General features: G+C 54.4%; 1 protein-coding gene across 1 annotated transcript in view; it reads right to left on the reverse strand.

The window, feature by feature from the left end:
• Positions 1-7408: 7408 nt before the first annotated feature.
• CACNG4 (calcium voltage-gated channel auxiliary subunit gamma 4) overlaps positions 7409-16893 on the reverse strand; it is a 53053-nt gene continuing 43568 nt past the window's right edge. Inside the window, exons 2-4 of the mRNA XM_019637615.1 lie at positions 16218-16301; positions 10691-10831; positions 7409-8967 (exon numbers count right to left, since the gene is read on the reverse strand). Of these exons, the coding sequence (XP_019493160.1) occupies positions 8429-8967; positions 10691-10831; positions 16218-16301 (764 nt within the window). The 3' untranslated portion in view covers positions 7409-8428. The remainder of the gene's footprint in view (positions 8968-10690; positions 10832-16217; positions 16302-16893) is intronic.

The following is a 16893-nucleotide window of genomic DNA, read 5'->3' on the forward strand; positions in this document are numbered from 1 at the left end:
TTCAGGGCCATTATTCTGCCTACCGCAAGCATCGATTTTATAACTTGCTTGATTTTCTCTGGCATCACATCGTTAGCTCAGGTGCAGGGATGGAGAAGATGGAAGGTGAGACTGAAAGAGGGCTGAGGCTCTTTCAGGAGGGCAAAGATAGAAGGAAAGGCCGTCAAGGGAACTAAGGGCATCGGCGAGGGTGAGTTTAAATGATGACTTGCCACATCTGGGCTGGTTAGGATGCCCGGCAACCAGGTGGTGTCAATATAGTAGGAGAAAATTGAGAGGCCAAGGCCCTGAAGGGCTTGATGAGGTTGGGAACAGCTGTAGTGGTGACAGAACTGGGAGCATTGGAAGCTGTGGTCAGAGAGGAGGACAGGGCCCTGAAGATTACAGGGGGACAGTCAGGGGTGATGACAAGAGCCAGGCTGGAGATGAAGGTCAAGGGGCGAGAGAAGACAGGAGAGCTGTGAGGCCAGAGAGCTGGAGTGGGTGGCCCCGCAGGTGTCGATGTGGCTCCGTTTGATGGTGGCAGGACTTGGGGTGCAGAGGAGGGCTTTGAGCTAGATGTGAAGTCCCTGATGAACATGAAGATGTGGGCAGGAAGGAGTTGGGGAGATGACAGTGATGAAAAAGAGTTCAGGATGGTCTACCCAGGCCCTCAGAGAAAGCTTTTCCCCAGGAGGGTGGAGGGGTAATGGTTTGGAGGTATCAGCACCCCCACCACTCCCCTGTCCTGCAGTTATAAGTCCAAGGACATGAGTTCATGACCCCCTCTGACCGCAGACTTCTGTTCCTGAGGCTACACCAGCAGTTTTGTTGGAAGCTGCAAGTCTAAAAATACCTGTATCAGGTGTATCTGCCCCAGTCTCCCTCTGGATCCTAAGGTCCCTCGGATCCCCTTTCTCCCTTTCCAGCCCCATACCTCTTGGGACTGAGTGTGGGGCTGGGCAGCCAGGAGTATTATATTGGGAACCAGGGCAGGAAACCCCAGCAGAAGTATGGACAGCTTTCACCAGGACAGTGGGGAAAGGGGTATCCTTGGGAGAGAGAATGGTTTCATTGATCCCAGCATGTGGAGGGAGACCTCAGTAAAGAGATTTTAAGATGCAGGGAATTCCAGAGTGCGTCGTAGAGATGGAGGGTGGAAGGGAGGGTTGGCAGGTGGAGAAGAAGCCCAGAGCAGGGTGAGGGTCCTGGAGAGACAAGGGGGACAGATTAGATCTTCCCCAAGTGGCCATAGCTGTATTTCTGCTCCCACGTGTTCTAGAACGTCATCACTTCCCATCAACAGGTGGGACCTATTTCCTCTCCCCTTGAACTCAAGCAGGTTTCTGACCTAATCCTTCAACTACAGTGGAAGGGACGCTATGTGACTTCTGAAACTGCCACCATTCTTTCTTGCTCTGGGACGCTTGCCCTTGGACCCAGCCACCATGCTGCGAGGCCACCCAGAAAAGCCACATGTACACACTCAGGCCGAGAACTACAGCTAAGTTCTTTGCCAACAGCCTCCAACACCTGCCAGGCATGTGAGCAAATGAGCCTTCAGAAGATCCCAGCTCCCAGCCATTGAGTCTTCCAGCCGAAGCCCCAGACTCTGTGCAGCCGAGATAAGCCATCCCGACCCTGTCTCTCTATGAGGCAGAGGTAAGAATCTGTGACCATATTGAATGGTTGTTCATTGCCACTAAGGTTTGGTATAATTTGTTACACAGCCCTACTAACAGATACACTCAGGGGCTGGAAGGAACTCCATTTTGTGTGGCTGAGGATGGCTAAGTGTGAGGCCTGGTGACATGAAGCGCCCCCAGCCTTCTGAGAGGGATGTGGTGTGAGGCTGCTTCCCAGCCACCCAGCAGGGAGTGACAGAGGACCGGATGTTATCCCCAGAGCCCAGACACCCAGGTGTGAATGCAGACAAGATCCTGACTGTGTGTGGAGGGGGACAGGGAGCCTGATCTTTCCATCAGCCTGGGTTCTCAATCTGTGGGTCGCGACCCCTTTGGGGGTCGAACGACCCTTTCACAGGGGTCGCCTAAGACCATCAGAAAACAAAAAGATATTTACATTACGATTCATAACAGTAGCAAAATTACAGTTATAGAGCAGCAACGAAAATAATTTTATGGTTGGGGGTCACCACAACATGAGGAACTGTATTAAGGGGTTGCGGCGTTAGGAAGGTTGAGAACTGCTGCTCTAGGATAAAACTGGGCCAGGAGATCACAGTGAGAAGTTGTCAGATCTTAACCAAAAGCATCCTGAGTATCCCAGCACTTTGCCCTCCTTCAGACGCCATTTACCATCTAGGGAACAAATAAGCCACATCCAGCAATAGGCCACAAGTTAGATAAATGATGATATCTCTGTTTTATGCAGCATTTAAAGATTATGTTTTTGAGGAATATTTAAAGACGTGGGAAGAGTCTCATGATGAGAAATAGAGGACAGACGGGATTAAGCCATACACGCACACACATTTGGGTGCCCTGAAATGTTAGCCATGCTTGTGGCTTAGGTAGTAGAATATTGGCTGACATTGTTTTCTTCTTTAACTTGGCTGTATTTTTCATATATTTTTAGGTAAGTTGTAGTACTTTTTAGAATTACAAAAATAAGTATAATGTTTTTTAAAAACATTAAGTATAGGGCCGGCCGAGTGGCGCGTTGGTTAGGAGCTGGCTTGGGATGCCAGAGGGCCCTGGTTCAGATCCCACATATGAGGGCCAGTGACACTGCCCTCCACAGCTAAGATGCTGAACAACAGCTCAACCTGGAGCTGGGCTGCAATGAGTCGCCGGCAACGGCGTAGGCTGCAGCCCCTGTGGCAGTGGGTTGCCATGGGCTATCGTGTGTAGCCAGCAGCCAGCGTGAGCGGCCAGCAGCCGCAGTGAGCGGCCGTCCAGAAGCCGGTGACTGATCTGCCTCGCCCGGGAAGAGCGCAATGATGGTGCCAACTTGGGCTGGTGGAGCAACGTCCTCCACAACTAGACTGAAGAACAAGACGACAGCAACTTGTCTGTTCCCCTTCCCCCAATTCCCCAACGCTGCTCCCATCCCCCAATTCCCCAATAAAATCTTTTAAAAAACCCCCAAACATTAAGTATATTGTTTTAAAAATGATCTGGCTGTTGATAACTTAATTTGTGAATTCTGGAGATCCCACAGGGGTTACTGTATCTCCAAGAAAACTTACCAAGGGAGAAAGGTCAGGATGGGGGTCCCGCCAAGCCCCCTTTCCTGCGATGTAAGCATGAGGAGGCGGGTTCCTCACCCTCTTTGATATCAGACTCCTGTTGCCGAGGTTGCACTGGCAGTTTTGTCGGAAGCTGCAAAGTTTAAAAATATCTCTATCAGGTGTATCTGCTCCGTCTTGCCCTCTGGATTCTAAGGTCCCTGAGCAGCTCTTCCTCCCTGCAGTCTCTCTCCTGCCCCTCATCTCTAAGGCTGGACAGTCAGGGATTCTATATTAGGAACCAGTGCAGGGAACGGAAGTCACGTGGCTGGTTATGTACAGGGAGGCCTCCCCTCCTACCTCCCATCTCCCCACCCCCACCCCAGGCCTCTCCCCTTTGCTAGCTCCACACTAGGGACCAAGAGCTTCAAGACCCCTGTTTGTGCAGCCCGGCTCCCAGGGCACCTGAGTGTGGTCAGGACTGGGCTCTTGCAGCCTGCATCACCTGTGTGGAATTGGGAATGCCCCAGTGGGATTTGGGGGTTGCAGGGCCTGCAAAGAGGGCAGCAGCCATGTGGCTGCCTTGAGCACCATAACTCCACAGCTGGGGACCCCTGAGGGCAGAAATGCATGGACATCAGCCAGAGAACCAGCTGGGGGAGCACCCCTCTCCTGGAGGGAGGGTACCACCCCGTACCTGGATTGGCTGGATGATAGGTTTCTCCCAAACCAAAGTGCCGTGGGTTCAGCACATTAGGGCCTGGCTCTCAGCGCACCTGCCAGAGGCTGTTCTAGAACAATCCATTTTGGGAAACTCCTTGAGTGTTGTTATTCAACAAATACTCCTGAAAGCTCACTCTAATGTCTGAGCTGGGGTAGTTATGAATGTTCCTTGTTTAAGTTAAAGTTGAATTCACTCTCCCAATAACCCTGGGAGAGAAGTCTTAGCTTCCTCGTTTCACGGAGGAGGGCCCTGGGGCCCTGAGAGAGGTGGGGTGACTTATCCAGGGCTGCCTGCAGGTGACTGGAGGATTCGATCTCCATCTTTCTGCCCACCTCACTGCAGCTGCTGGAGTGTGGGCGCAGGAAGATGCCACCGAGAGCTGAGTCCCTGTGTCAAGCTGGGCCAGGTTTCTGTGCTTGCTCTCCTGCTGGCTGTTTGGTTGAATTTTGCTCCTAAGCCCAGGGACGGAGGCACCCCCATCCCCCAACCCAGGACAGGTGGCCATTTTCCCATGTCCCTCTTCAACCCCCAACTTCTGTTTCTAAAACTGTTGAGTCAAAAGTGAAGAGGAAAGAGGCAGAAATTGGAATTCGTTGCAGGGGAAGGAAACACTGGGAATAAATAAATGAGTTTTCTTAATATATCCACAGCCTTGATACAAATACCAAAAAGCCCCACTGCGTGATTTTGCACAAATGACCTCAACCTTCTGTGCGTCTCCCTCACTGTAAAATCAGGCTAGTGGATGGGTTCGTAGTCTCACATTTTGGACCAGATCATTCTTGTGGGGTGGCGGGGGTGGTGGCGAGGGTGGGTGGGGGTGCTGTCCTGCACATTATAGGTTATTTAGCAGTCTCCTTGTCCTTCACCCAGTAGATACCAGTAGCACCTGCCTTCCAAGTTGTTAACAAGTAAAAAGTGTCTCCTGACATTGGCAAATGTCCCCTGGGGAACAAAATTGCCCCCACTTGAGAACCACGGGGCTAGCGGTATCTCCCTTCATTATTGTTATAAAATCCTCAAAAAACTATTTCCTTCCTTCCTTTTATTCTTCCTTCCATTCTCTCCCCCGCCCTTCCCTCTCTGGGCTTGATTCTTCTTCTATGATGAGACCAATGAATGAGATGATTCCTGAGGTACCCGCCACTCCAGCTGGTCGTGATGTTCAGTGCTGGGACCAGAGTTGGCAAGGCCTTTGTAAGGGGCAAGAGTTTGGTGCCTCTCGGATCCAGGAGGAGCAGTGAAGCAGGTGGCTCTCAGGAAGAAAACTCACGGGCTTAGTGTTAAGCGAGTTGGGAACATGTCATGGGAAGGTCCCCTGTGCTGCAGCTTGGGTGGAACTAGGGGACACTGGTTATCCTCCTCATGCCTTTGGGACAGTGGGGCTGACATCCAGCCAGTGCTCACCTGCCAGGCTGAACCTGGTGGGTTACAATGTGACCGCCAGGGCCTGTGCTGTATGTCGATATTACCCTGACCAGAGGGGTCCCTCTGGTCCCTCTGTGTTCCTTACCTCACTTCTTCTGGTGGCCCCCTGTCTGTCTGGGATTGGGTAGCTCTGTCTCACTTGGCCTCTGGTCAGGGCCCCCATTCTCCCATCCAGCTTTGTCAGTAATACAGCTCACATTTGGAACTTGGGGTCCTCTATTTTTTTTTTTCTTAATCATTTCAGGACTTCGGGATTGGAAAGGAGGCTGGTTAGTGGACTTCTTGGGAAAGCCACCAAGCAGCTTAGGGCCTCGGAGGCTGTGGCTCTGTCTGGCCTCCACCCTGCAGGTTCTGAGGCTTGTCTTGTTCAGCTGCCCCGATGCCTACACCATACCTAGGGGTGGCCTGTCCATCTTCTGACCCTTCTGTGCAAAGGCACCTCGACACCACCACCTAGAAGTCCAAAACCAGCTGGTGGTGCTGGGGTGGTGGCGAATGACTCACATGAGAGCCAGAGAAACCGGCCTTGACCTGCGCATTAGCCACTCTCCTTCCCACTTCTAGAGGGTCCACAGCGTCCCCGAGACTCAGGGACACTGTTTACCTTAACTGCCTGCAAAGACTTGAGGGGAGCTCAACCCCCTCCCCCCAACATCAAGAAGAGAACATTTTAAAAATGTTTTTATTTAATTAAAAAAAAGACAGAACTAACCCCAAACCGGTAGTAGGTACAGGATTCACAGGTGCTTAATTGGCAAAACACACAGGGGCTGATTGGAGAGGGTGGTGGGATGGAAGGGTGGTGAGGGGGCGGGCACAGGCCACCACATCGCCCCCTTGGGTGCAAGGTCTCAGACTGTCAGTCGGCAGGGGGCCAGCTCCGCTCCCTTCTCCAAGCACGTCCTGGCTGAGATACCATGGGGAAGAGGGGGGCAAACCAGAGATGAGGGTCCCTCCCAGAGCCTGGGGCGGCAGTGTGGATGGAGAGAGGCTGTGAAGACCAGGGGTTCTGAGGTTGTTCTGCTCCCTGCTCGGTCGCTTCTTTCTACTCTTTCTCGGTCCCTAGAGTGGGCTCCGTGTTCTCTGCCTGGGACTGGGCGAGAGGTAGGATTCATTGGAACACAGCTTTCTCCATGAGATGACAGAAACTTCTGGGGGGGAGGGGGCTTATGTGGAAGAAACAGCAGGGCTGCCTTGCTTTTGGCAAGGACGGAAGAAGGGTCTCTGGGCCTCCTTGCTGGGTGATGGGTCCCTCGATTTCATCCCCTTCTTTCTAGCCTGGAAAGATGGTGTCATGGCGTAGAGGGGGTGAAGGTGGCCTGGGGTGAGGGCGTGGGGACGAGGTTGGTCCACAGCAGGGGCAGGCCTGTTGTGAGCCCTGACTCTCCAGCATTCACGGTTGTACATGCTTGGACAAACCACCACACAAAGCCAACCTCAATGGGAGGGAAGGGTTCCAAGCAAGCACAGAGGGGCCTGGCACGCCACACCTCAGCTCGCCAGCACACAAGGGCAGTCCAGTAGAAATGGGACAGTGGAGATTTCCTCTCTGGGGGCAAAAGGAGGATGACAATGACCATGACCTGGATATGAACTCCTAGGGGCCGAGTCCGCCCGGCGGGGGTGGCGGGGGTGGGGGGGGGTGTTGTGAGCAGGTGGCTGAGGTAAGAATTGGCTTGTCACTTCTAAGTACACGGCTACTGGGATCACAGACAACTGCTCAAGATTGTATTACCAAGTCTCAAAAAGTAAGAAAGGAAGTGTCTTTAGAAAGCACGTGTTTCATATAAAAGAGGGTTAGCTCCACGTTCCAGAAAGTTTTTCTTCTGAACCCACACATGCTTCCAGGTTGTCTCCTGGCTTCAGGAAGCAGACAAATGTTTGGGGAAAAAAAAAATGTCAAACAGGGAAGCTGCCTCCTTGGTTCCAAAGCGCCGAGACGTCCCTTTCATGAGGAGGAAGAAAAGCATAGCCTGGCCCTTCATCCAAACTTCCTCACTGAGCCCTTGCAGGTGGTGGCAGAATAAGTTACAACAAGAGGGATTGGGGGGAGGTTTCTCATTTTAAAATGAGCAAACGAATGTAACTTGCTCTCCTGGCATTTATTTGCAATAAATCATGATGAATAACCACCTAGGAAATGGATGTTTGTTCTCTGATTTTGTTTTGGTGGCTGTTCACCCTTGGGTCTCCCTTTCTTGCCCAGAAGTTCAGGCTCCTGTTGCTAAACACCCGTGGGAGGGGGCATCTGCCCTCCCCCTCCCCCAGGAGAGACGGAGCGGCTACTCAGGCCTGTCGGGCAGGACACAGCAAGAGGCCACATGGCCACCTTTCTTCCGACCCATGGAATCTTCCAGACTCTCAATTACAGTCAGTGTGGTCTGCCCTTTGTGTGTGAGGAAGAAAGCTCCAGAAGCAGACAGGAAACCCAGCAACAGATTCCAGCCTTTACCTCACGCCCAGGCCAGCGAGAACCTCCTCAGGTCGAAGGGAGCCAGCCCCAGGACAGCACAAAGGCCAAAGCACCAGTTGGCTGCAGGGCTGTCTCCTCAGGATCACTGTTATCGCAACAACAGGCCACTGCCAGACAGGGAGACAGACAGACCGACAGACAGATAGGGAGGCAGGGGCTTAAGCTTCCGCGTTTCCAGCTCCCAGACACGGCAACCTCAGGTCGAAAAGCAGATGACCGGTGTCCTAAGGCCTCCATTTGCCCGGCGAAAACCCTGATTGCCCATCGCCCAGGCAGGAAGGGAGGGCCCTGAAAACCCGTTCTTCTGGCAAGATTTGTTTCCAAGAGGAAATAATGGCTCGATTTTGTTGACGCAGGTTGGCGACGGCTGGGCAGCCTCAGGAGTGTGCTTGGCCTCCTGGAAGATTTTGGAACCTGGGGCATCAAAACAGCCTTTTGGGGGCTCGTCCACCTTCCGCTTCTGGTTCCAGGCTCCTGGCACGTCGCTCCGAGCCAGCCCGTGACACATCTGGAGACCCGGGAGGGTGGTTGGGTTTGGCTTCCGTCCATTGTGGGTCCATTTTAAGGGTTCAGTGCCCTCGTGTGGGATCCAAACAGCCATTCTGGGGGAGAGGCCGGCGCTGGACAGGGGCGCTCACACCGGAGTGGTCCGCCGGTTCAGCATGCTGATGTGCAAACCTTCCTTCAGGTCCTGCTGGAAGAAGTCGTGCACCTGGAGGAAGCTGGCTTCCTGGTCGGGGCTGTAACTGGCGGCAGTGGTCACCTTGAGGGGCTCCCGGGACAGGGTGTACATGGACAGCTCCCCCATGGGGATGGCCCCGGTGATCTTCAGGCCCACTGGTGACGCGTCCCTGGAGGGCGAGGCCTCCGTGGACCTCGAGCTGGACCGCGAGCGCCGTCGCCGGTATCTGTAGCTGGGCATCCTGGCGTAGGGCGACGAGGAGGGGGCCTTAAGGAACTCTCGTCTGGTCTTAAATCTCAACTCTTTGTTTTTCTCAATGTAAATGTTCACGGCCAGGACGCCCACGGTCTCAGCCACAATGAACGACAGGGCTCCAAAGTAAAAAGACCAGCCGTAGTTGTAATGGTTTTTTTTGTCTTCGTCGCGCTTGTCGCTTGGGTCGCCCGTGTTACTGGAAATGTAGACGATGATGCCAATGATGTTACTGAGGCCTGAAAGGGAAGCAGGAAAGGGTGCGGGAGGGAGACAGCAGAGGTTAGACCCACAGCAGGATAGGGGATAGGTGGGCGGAGGGCGGGCTGGTGGCCACTCCCCGTTTTGATGGGTATTACTTCAGTCTGGTCACTAACTTGTCTTTCCAGTAATAAATTTTGATTGGGTAACAAAGTACAAACACACACACACACACACACACACACACACACACACACACACACACATATTGCCCTGGAAGGAAACAAAAGCGGAAGTGGTGTAGGAGTCAGAGCCCCCTGGGCTCTGCCAACCTGGCCACAAGATTGTGAGCTGGTCCTCTGTTCTTGCTTTGACCCTCAATTCCACGCTGTAAACAGAAGCCACCTTTCAAGAGAAACCGTGAGGAGAAGACGAGACGGGGATGAGGATGACCTATGCGTACCTACGTGGGTCAGGTACCACTCACGGCCCCTCCCCGTCCTCAGCAAAGTGGGCACGACCACCACCATTGCTGGAATTCTCATTACCAACATCCAGATACCACCTGACCATGTTAGGATGTGCAGACCTGGAGCAGCGAGGGGACAGGGTTGAGCTGGAGCTCAGGCCACCTCCCCAACACTGCTCCACCTTCTCTGGCTAGTGTAAAAAAAATGGCACTTTGAAAGCAAAAACACTGTTAGGACGGTGCAAGGATCTAGGATAACAATTTAGGAAAGAATCGCTGAGCTTCGTAACATTTTTCACATTTATTTACTGGAACGAGGCCAAAGAAGTCAGGCAGCTCCTGTTTCTCCTTAGGGGGACCCCTGTCGCACCTTTATCTGAACGCCACAGGTGCTGCCAGGGCCTTGAGGATGCCACCAGCCAAGCTCTGCCCGGGCAGGCACCCTTTCCATGGGCCCTCAGAGACTCATGGCCAGAAAACTGGGTTCTTGCGGAACTATATGCACCAGCCAGCGACTAACCAGCTGTGTGACCACTTCTGGTCTGGATCTCTTCCACGTTTGCAATGGCAAGGCATGCTCTGAATTGTCTCCATCGAGGCTCAGAGGAGTGACAGTGTTAGGCCCTTTTGGACCCGTTAAGCAGGGGGTATGTTACTGTTGCCATAGCTTTGCGGGTTTTCACTAGGTCACAGTGAGGGGGTGGTGTGAGGTGTTGCTGTCCGTCTCAGCCAGGAGAGCTGGGCAGTCAAGGTGGGCAGAAGGGTCTGCCCTGCTCTCGCCCGAGCCCTCTCACTCACCCCTGCCCCAGCCATGGTGGGCTTCTCAGCTCCTTCCTCACCCTCGCCAGCCCTGCACCCCCAACCCTGTCTATATCTGCTCAGCTCCTTTGGGCCTTGGCACCCGTGAGTACCTCTGGGCACCTCCCTGACCCCCGACTCTGCCAGGCGTCCCTGTTCCAGGCTTGGGAGGCAACAGTGCTACCCCTTTGTGGCACTTTGCACACCTAGACTTCTTATTTTTTACGTAGCAGAAAATTAACCATTTACAGTGCACAATTCAGTGGCGTTTAGGACATTCACAATGTGGTGCAACCACCTCTATCCACTTCCGGAACGTTTTTGTTACCCCAAAAGGAGACCCCGTACCCGGTAAGCAGTTGTTGCTCCCACGCCTCGCGCCAGCAGCCCCCGCACACCCGGACTTTTGAAGCTCATTATGCACGTGGCTGTACGGTTTGCCTCCCCACCAGGATGTGCGCTCTGTGCAGTGGGCACCAGAGCGGGCGGCTCACCTGCAGCCACGAAGAGGATGCCTGCACTGAGGACAATGTTGTTCTTGCGGCTGTAGAACCTCCCGGCGCCAATGCAGAGCCCGCCGAGCAGGAGCAGGATGGTGCTGAGGATGGGGAAGACGCTGGAGGCACGCACGATGCCTGGCCGGGCAGGAGACAGAGCAGACAGGACAGTGAGACTGACTGCCCTCCTGGGCGTGGCCATGGTATGGCCAGGAGCCCCAGGGCTCCAGGCCCTTCCCCCTGACTTTGCAATTCCCATCAGGCCATGGACATGGTGGTGGGTTGGGAGCTGGGGCGAGGTGGGGGCAGCTGGACCAGATGCAAGTGATGGCCCGAGCCTGCTGGTTCTCCCCCTCTGACGCCAAGTGGGCTGGAGTCGCATCTACCCACATCTCGCTTAGGCTCTCCCTGGGTGTGTGGGTCATACTTTTGCCAGCCAGAAGGGAGGGGAAGCCCTCAGTGGCACCATGGAGGCCACAATAACAGCCATGAAAACACTGGGCTGCCTCTCATTCGGGGGACACCTCACAGCCCCCTGAGTCCTTTCATAGACACCATCTCCACGAAGCCTCTGGACAGCTGGGAAGCGGCGCCTATGAGAGGTGGCTTCAATGGGTGGCTGAGGACACAGGCTTTGGCATAGGGTGGGTTTGGGTGCAGGCCCTGCTCTGTGACATGCTGGCTGTGTAGCCTTAGTCAAGTCACTTCACCTTTCTAAAACTGAGTTTCCCCATGTGTGGAACACAGTTCGTAACAGTTCCTATGTCCTACGGTTGGTTTTGTACCTAAAGGGGCTTAACACAGGGCCTGGCCATAGCACACACTTCCTTAAGTGACAGCCGTCATCTCCATCATCATCATCATCACCATCATTGTCATCAACCCCAGGTGACAGATGAGGACATGGAAGCTCAGGACCTCCTGAGGTCACAGAGGAGGCTCAACAGGGTGGGGCATGCATGGACTGTGGTGACCAACAGAGCTAGATTTGCACCCTTGCTCTGCCACTGACTAGCAGGGTGACCAGGACAGCTCACTTCTGACGGTTACCATCCCCTCTTTTATAACCTGGGGAGAATAGTAACACCTACCTGTGGGGGGGTTGAATTGTGTCCCCCAAAAGACATGTCCAAGTCCTAACTGCTCGTACCTATGCAATTGAGTTTATTTGGAAAAACGGTCTTTGCAGATGTGATGATGCTAAAGATCTCAAGATAACGCCATCCTAGATTAGGGTTCACTCTAAATCCAATGACAAGTGCCCTTATAAGAAGAGGAGGAGACACAGGTGGAAGAGAAGACACATGGGGGGAAAGCTGTGTGAAGATGGAGGCAGAAAAAGGAGGGATGTAGTCCCATGTCAAGGAGGCCTGGGAGACAACGGAAGCTGGAAGAGGCAGGAAGGCGTCTTCCCTAGAGGCCTTGGAGGGAGCACACGCTGCCAACACCGGATTGAATATTTCTGGCTTCCACACTGTGAGAGGGTAAATTCCTGTTGTTTTAAGCCATCCAGTTTGTGGTCATTTATTATGGTGGCCCTAGGAAAAGACGATACTGCCCAGCAGGGTTGTTGTGAGAATTTGATGGAATCAGGTTCATAAAGCACTTAGTAGGGGCTTGGGGATGTGGGTCCCCCTTCCTTAGCATCTGGCTGGGAGGAAGGGTAGGGAGATGTGAAGAGGAGCTCCGAGCCCAGCCCTCCTGATGTGCCTGCAGGTCTCTCAGCCCAGTAGAAATCTCACTAGGTGGACCCTTGGTGGCCCCAGCAGGGGACAGTGTGTTGTGAGGCGCTGGCAGGAGCCAACCTTCTGAGCCAGCTGAGTCTGTCTGTGGCCTTTCAGCCTCTGAAGACAGCGTTTGTCCTCTCTTCTGTGAGTCCACCAGTGTGTGCCCTGCTTCACAGAGAGGGGTTTGTTTGGGGCCTTAAATGAAGCCCTTCTCTGCACAACCTCCTCCTCTTCCCTCTGGCTTCTTGCAGCCGCAGGCTCCAGGAGGAGGTTTCCTGTGGGCTTCTGAAACGTGCCCCTGAGCTGTGCTGGCCAGAAAAGCCAGGATCAGGGTCCCTTCGATGCCCTCATTCTGCAGATGGTTCAGAGGGGTGGAGAGAAGGGTGCCCGGCGCCTCTGAGTTTGCTGAGGTCAGGCCTAGCTCAGAGCCATCCATTCTGCTCAGGTTAGTCACGTGAGCACCTGTCCTTCGCCATATGAGCTCAGTCTGGAGCTCCGGGTTTGCAGACACCAGCCGGGGTCGCTGTGCAGTGGTGCAGGTTGTGTTTGCACAGAGCTTTGGGGATGAGCGGGGCTGATGTCCAGCCCAGGTCCCATGGTCAGATCAAGCGCTGGCACACCTCCTTCTAACTCGTTCTCAGGCACGCTCAGCAGCCCTGACACCAGCACTCTGAGGCTTAACATAGAAAGCATCCAGCTAACTGGAAATGCGAAACCTGGAAAAGGGGCGCCAGGCCCAGGGTGAGATGCTCAGGAGGCAGTCGGGCCAGTGGGGCCAGTGGAAGAGAAGCAGCAGGCAGGGTGTGGGGTGGTGAACCCTCAAACCCCACACCTGCCTGTGGATCTACAAATCAGCAGTGGCATCGCCAGAGCCCAGAGGCCATCAGAAAGCCCTGTGACAGTGATCTCACTCAATGCAAGCCCGGTGTCTCTGGAAGGCTTCAGAATGCATGGCTTGAGGGTGGGCTTTGTTCTCGAGTTGTCGCAGGTGGGATATGAGGAGCACAGCCTTAGACCTGCTGGGGCTGGTGCCCACACCCAGACAGCTGACCTGCTACTCCAACAAGCTCTCCCACGGGCAGTCCACTGGGAGCCTTCTGTGACCTCCGACACACCCGGTCTCCACTAGAATATCCGCAACAGGAGGGCAGAGCTGTTTTGTTCACTGCTGTATCCCACATGCCTAAAACAGTGCCTGGCACATAGTAGGCCCACAATAGCTTTCTGTTAAATGAGTGAATAAATGAATTCCCATGAACCCTTGTCCCCTGCAAACATCAGTCCCCAGAGCTCTCTCTCTCCTGTGCTTCTATATATTTTGGGGATCCAGTGTCTGGACATCGACCAGAGGACTGAATACTGGGGACCATGGCGTCCTGGGAAACATGGGCTGGATGACTGCGGTGACCGTGACCTTGGCCTGTCCTGGGATGTTGCCTACTCCCTCTCGCTCTAAGCTCATAGGATGTGGAGCTCAGTTTTAGGGCCAGTTCTGCTTCTGCAGCCCCTGAGTGGGAAACAAGGGGTAAAAAAAACAACCCTTCTTGTCAGAGAGTCAGCTCTGCCCTCCACCCCAATTCCACCAGCAGCCGGAGATCACAGGCCTTGAAGCCGTCACCCCTTCTCTTCCTGAGGAGTCTCCGGGCTTGTTAATGATCCCGCTGGTCTCCCCATAGTGTACATTTGAGGAGAACATTTCCTTCTCAAATGAGCTTTAATTGCTGTTGTGCTGTCACTATCCTTTTATTTGGGAAAATCATCGCTGGGCCCTCGGAGCCCTCACACCCTCCCCAGTGCACCGCTGGTGGGGTCCACGGAGAGCAGGAGCCTGAGAGATGGCCAGAGAGCGGTGCGTTCTGATCTTCCCTCCAGACCCCCATTCCACCTCTCTCCATCCTGCTCTCCACCTGGGAGGCTGATGCCGTGGATAGATGAGTGATCGGGCTTCCTTGACTCTGGCTTTAGGAGGAGAGTGCAGGTGACATACTTCTTCCCCTGGCTTTCTTCCTGCGGGCGGCACCTCAGGTGGCTGCATTGCCCTGCACTCACGGCTCCCCTTCTCCAGGTTCCCATGCCGCCTCCTCCCTCTCCTGTCCAGGCCCGGGAGTGTACGGGCTCATTCTGTTGCTCACCCCGGTGTGCTCACTGTCCCTTCCAAGTTTCCCTTTACCTCGACTTTTGTCAACAGTCCTGCACTAACGTCCTTCATTCACTCCATCTGAGCACACCATCTGCTTCCCGCCGGGACCCCCAGGAAGCCACATCCTCTGACCTCTGGGCTGATATGTCATGAGGCCAGTCCAGAAAGAGATTCTAGGGCTCTGGGGACCATGAGGAGGACACGGGCAGGGGAGTGAAGAGGAAGAACTAGCACCGTGCCCATAACTTCACGTGAGTTCAAGTGGGAAATGCAGAGGGCGGGGTTTCTTTCTCCAGTGTCTCCTTCCTCACGGTCCCAGGGAGGTCAGTAGTGCAAACCTGCCCTCAGAGCCGGAAGAACCACCTGATCGCTCTGGGTGGGGCACAGAAGGCCAGGCTCTGAGTCAGGGTGGTTTCATTTGAGCCATCCCAGCTGGGCTAAGCACCAGGGGCCACTCTAGATGGTTGTGCAGGTCACACACTGTACAGCTTGAAGGGTGTCATTTATACCATCGTCTATGCGAGTGGCATCCCCCAAGTTGTGCAGTGTGCAACCTGCACAACTCCTTGTGGCGGTCTATGGATTCTCATTTGCTCCGTTCAGTGTTGGCCCCCAGGAAGCAGAAAGAGAGTTCAGACAGGAGGAAGAGGAGAAAGTGAGGGAAGATCTGGCCAAATTATTTCAGGTTCTGGGCTTGGCCAGAGCAGCCTGACACTGCCCCGGGCTCCACAGGAACCACAAGCTGTTCTGTTTCACTAGATGACTCAGAACCAAACTCCTTTCTCTTAGGAAAAAAACGATCCATAAGCAGGTGCAGAGTGAATTGCGCTCCCTCGGAGGACACTGGTATCGATCCTCCATAAATGAAGCCAGGCCAGAGCCCCTGCGGGTGCTGCTGTGAGCGGCTCCGCGTGACGGGAAGAGAACTTCCAAGTGGTGGTGCCTTTTCCATTTCCAGGTTCCTTTGTCCCAGGCAGGTATTCACAAGCTCGGGGGTGAGGTCCGGACTTAGGACGTGGGGCGGGGTTTGTCCTTCAGGGTCTGTATGTGCTGTGGCTTCTGGGCTCCGTTCTGGGGCCAGCCCAGCCACAGGCTGCAGGCAGGGCAGGGGCAGACCTGATGGCGCCACCAGTTGGTGCTGAAAACACTTGAGGCCCACATATCAGAGGCTGCTCCTGCCACCTTCCTCGCCTTCTCCCACAGGCTGCCTGGCACCCCAGCAGGCTGTCTTAGCGTGCGGCTTAATTTGGGTTTTTGAGAGTAGAATTCTGGGGGTGTGAGGGGAGCAGTGGGCAGGTCCAGTGCTAGCAGGGCAGTGTGCTTGGGGGGGAGGTCACAGTCCCTCAAGGATGCTCGGCCAGGACAAGCCCATGTCTTTAACCTCCTGGCCCCAAACCCACCTGCAGCAACAGCTCCTCCAAAGCTAACCACACCCAGGCATGGGCCTATCAGCCAAGGAACTGCACTGGGATGCCCAGCATGTCACGGCAGCGTTGAACAAAACTCCATCCCCTGAACTAAGAATTCTGAATCAGAAAGGGGGTGACAAGGGCATGCAGAGAAAGGCACCCCCTCCACTTGGTCTTTCTGCCAGCTGCCCACCCTCCACCGGTTTCCCCTCCACACGCAAAGGAAGTGAGAGGCTCTCGACACTCACGAAGGAGATACTCTGAACTGTCGTGGTCATAATCATTGTCCTCTGGGAAGTGATTGATCCGGAAGCAGTGCCCTTTGTAGATCCCTGGAGGGAACAAGAGGAAAAGAACATTGTAACTGTCCCATGGGTTCACGCATCCATTCATTTCAGACCTGGCTACGGTGTGTGTGCCAGGCTCCGTGCAGGCCCTGGGCATGGAGAGAAAAGAACGGCTCAGGTGTCCCCGGTCTGGTGAACACTCACAGAGAATGACTGGGCAGTGAGAAAGTGCCCCAAAGGTGACCATGCCATTTATGGTCCGTGTCTGATTTTTCACCTGCGAGGGTGAAAGGACACACCATCAATAATTATGCAGGGACAAGAGGCCTCAAGAAGAACCGCCTCAGGCAAACAGGATGTGTAGCCCCCTACCCAAGGGCACTGCAGAGTCATGTCTTAAAAAATTTGCCACTGGGAACTGGGTGGAGGGGGCCTTCTAGGCAGAGGAGGAGGCCATGAAAAGACAGGGTTAGGGTTAGAGCTTGGTGGATTCGGGGAGTGGAGGGAAGTTCCGTGAGGCTGGAGCTTCGAAGGACCGTGGCGGGGGAGGGGCCGGGGCTGAAGAGGGGGCTGCAGGCCCTGTCAGGGGAGCCGTGGGTCAGGGAAGTCAGAGTGGAATCTTTTCCCCACAGTGTCT

The sequence above is a fragment of the Hipposideros armiger genome, unplaced genomic scaffold, assembly GCF_001890085.2.
Source record: "Hipposideros armiger isolate ML-2016 unplaced genomic scaffold, ASM189008v1 scaffold_34, whole genome shotgun sequence".
In the NCBI taxonomy this organism is placed as follows: Eukaryota; Metazoa; Chordata; class Mammalia; order Chiroptera; family Hipposideridae; genus Hipposideros; species Hipposideros armiger.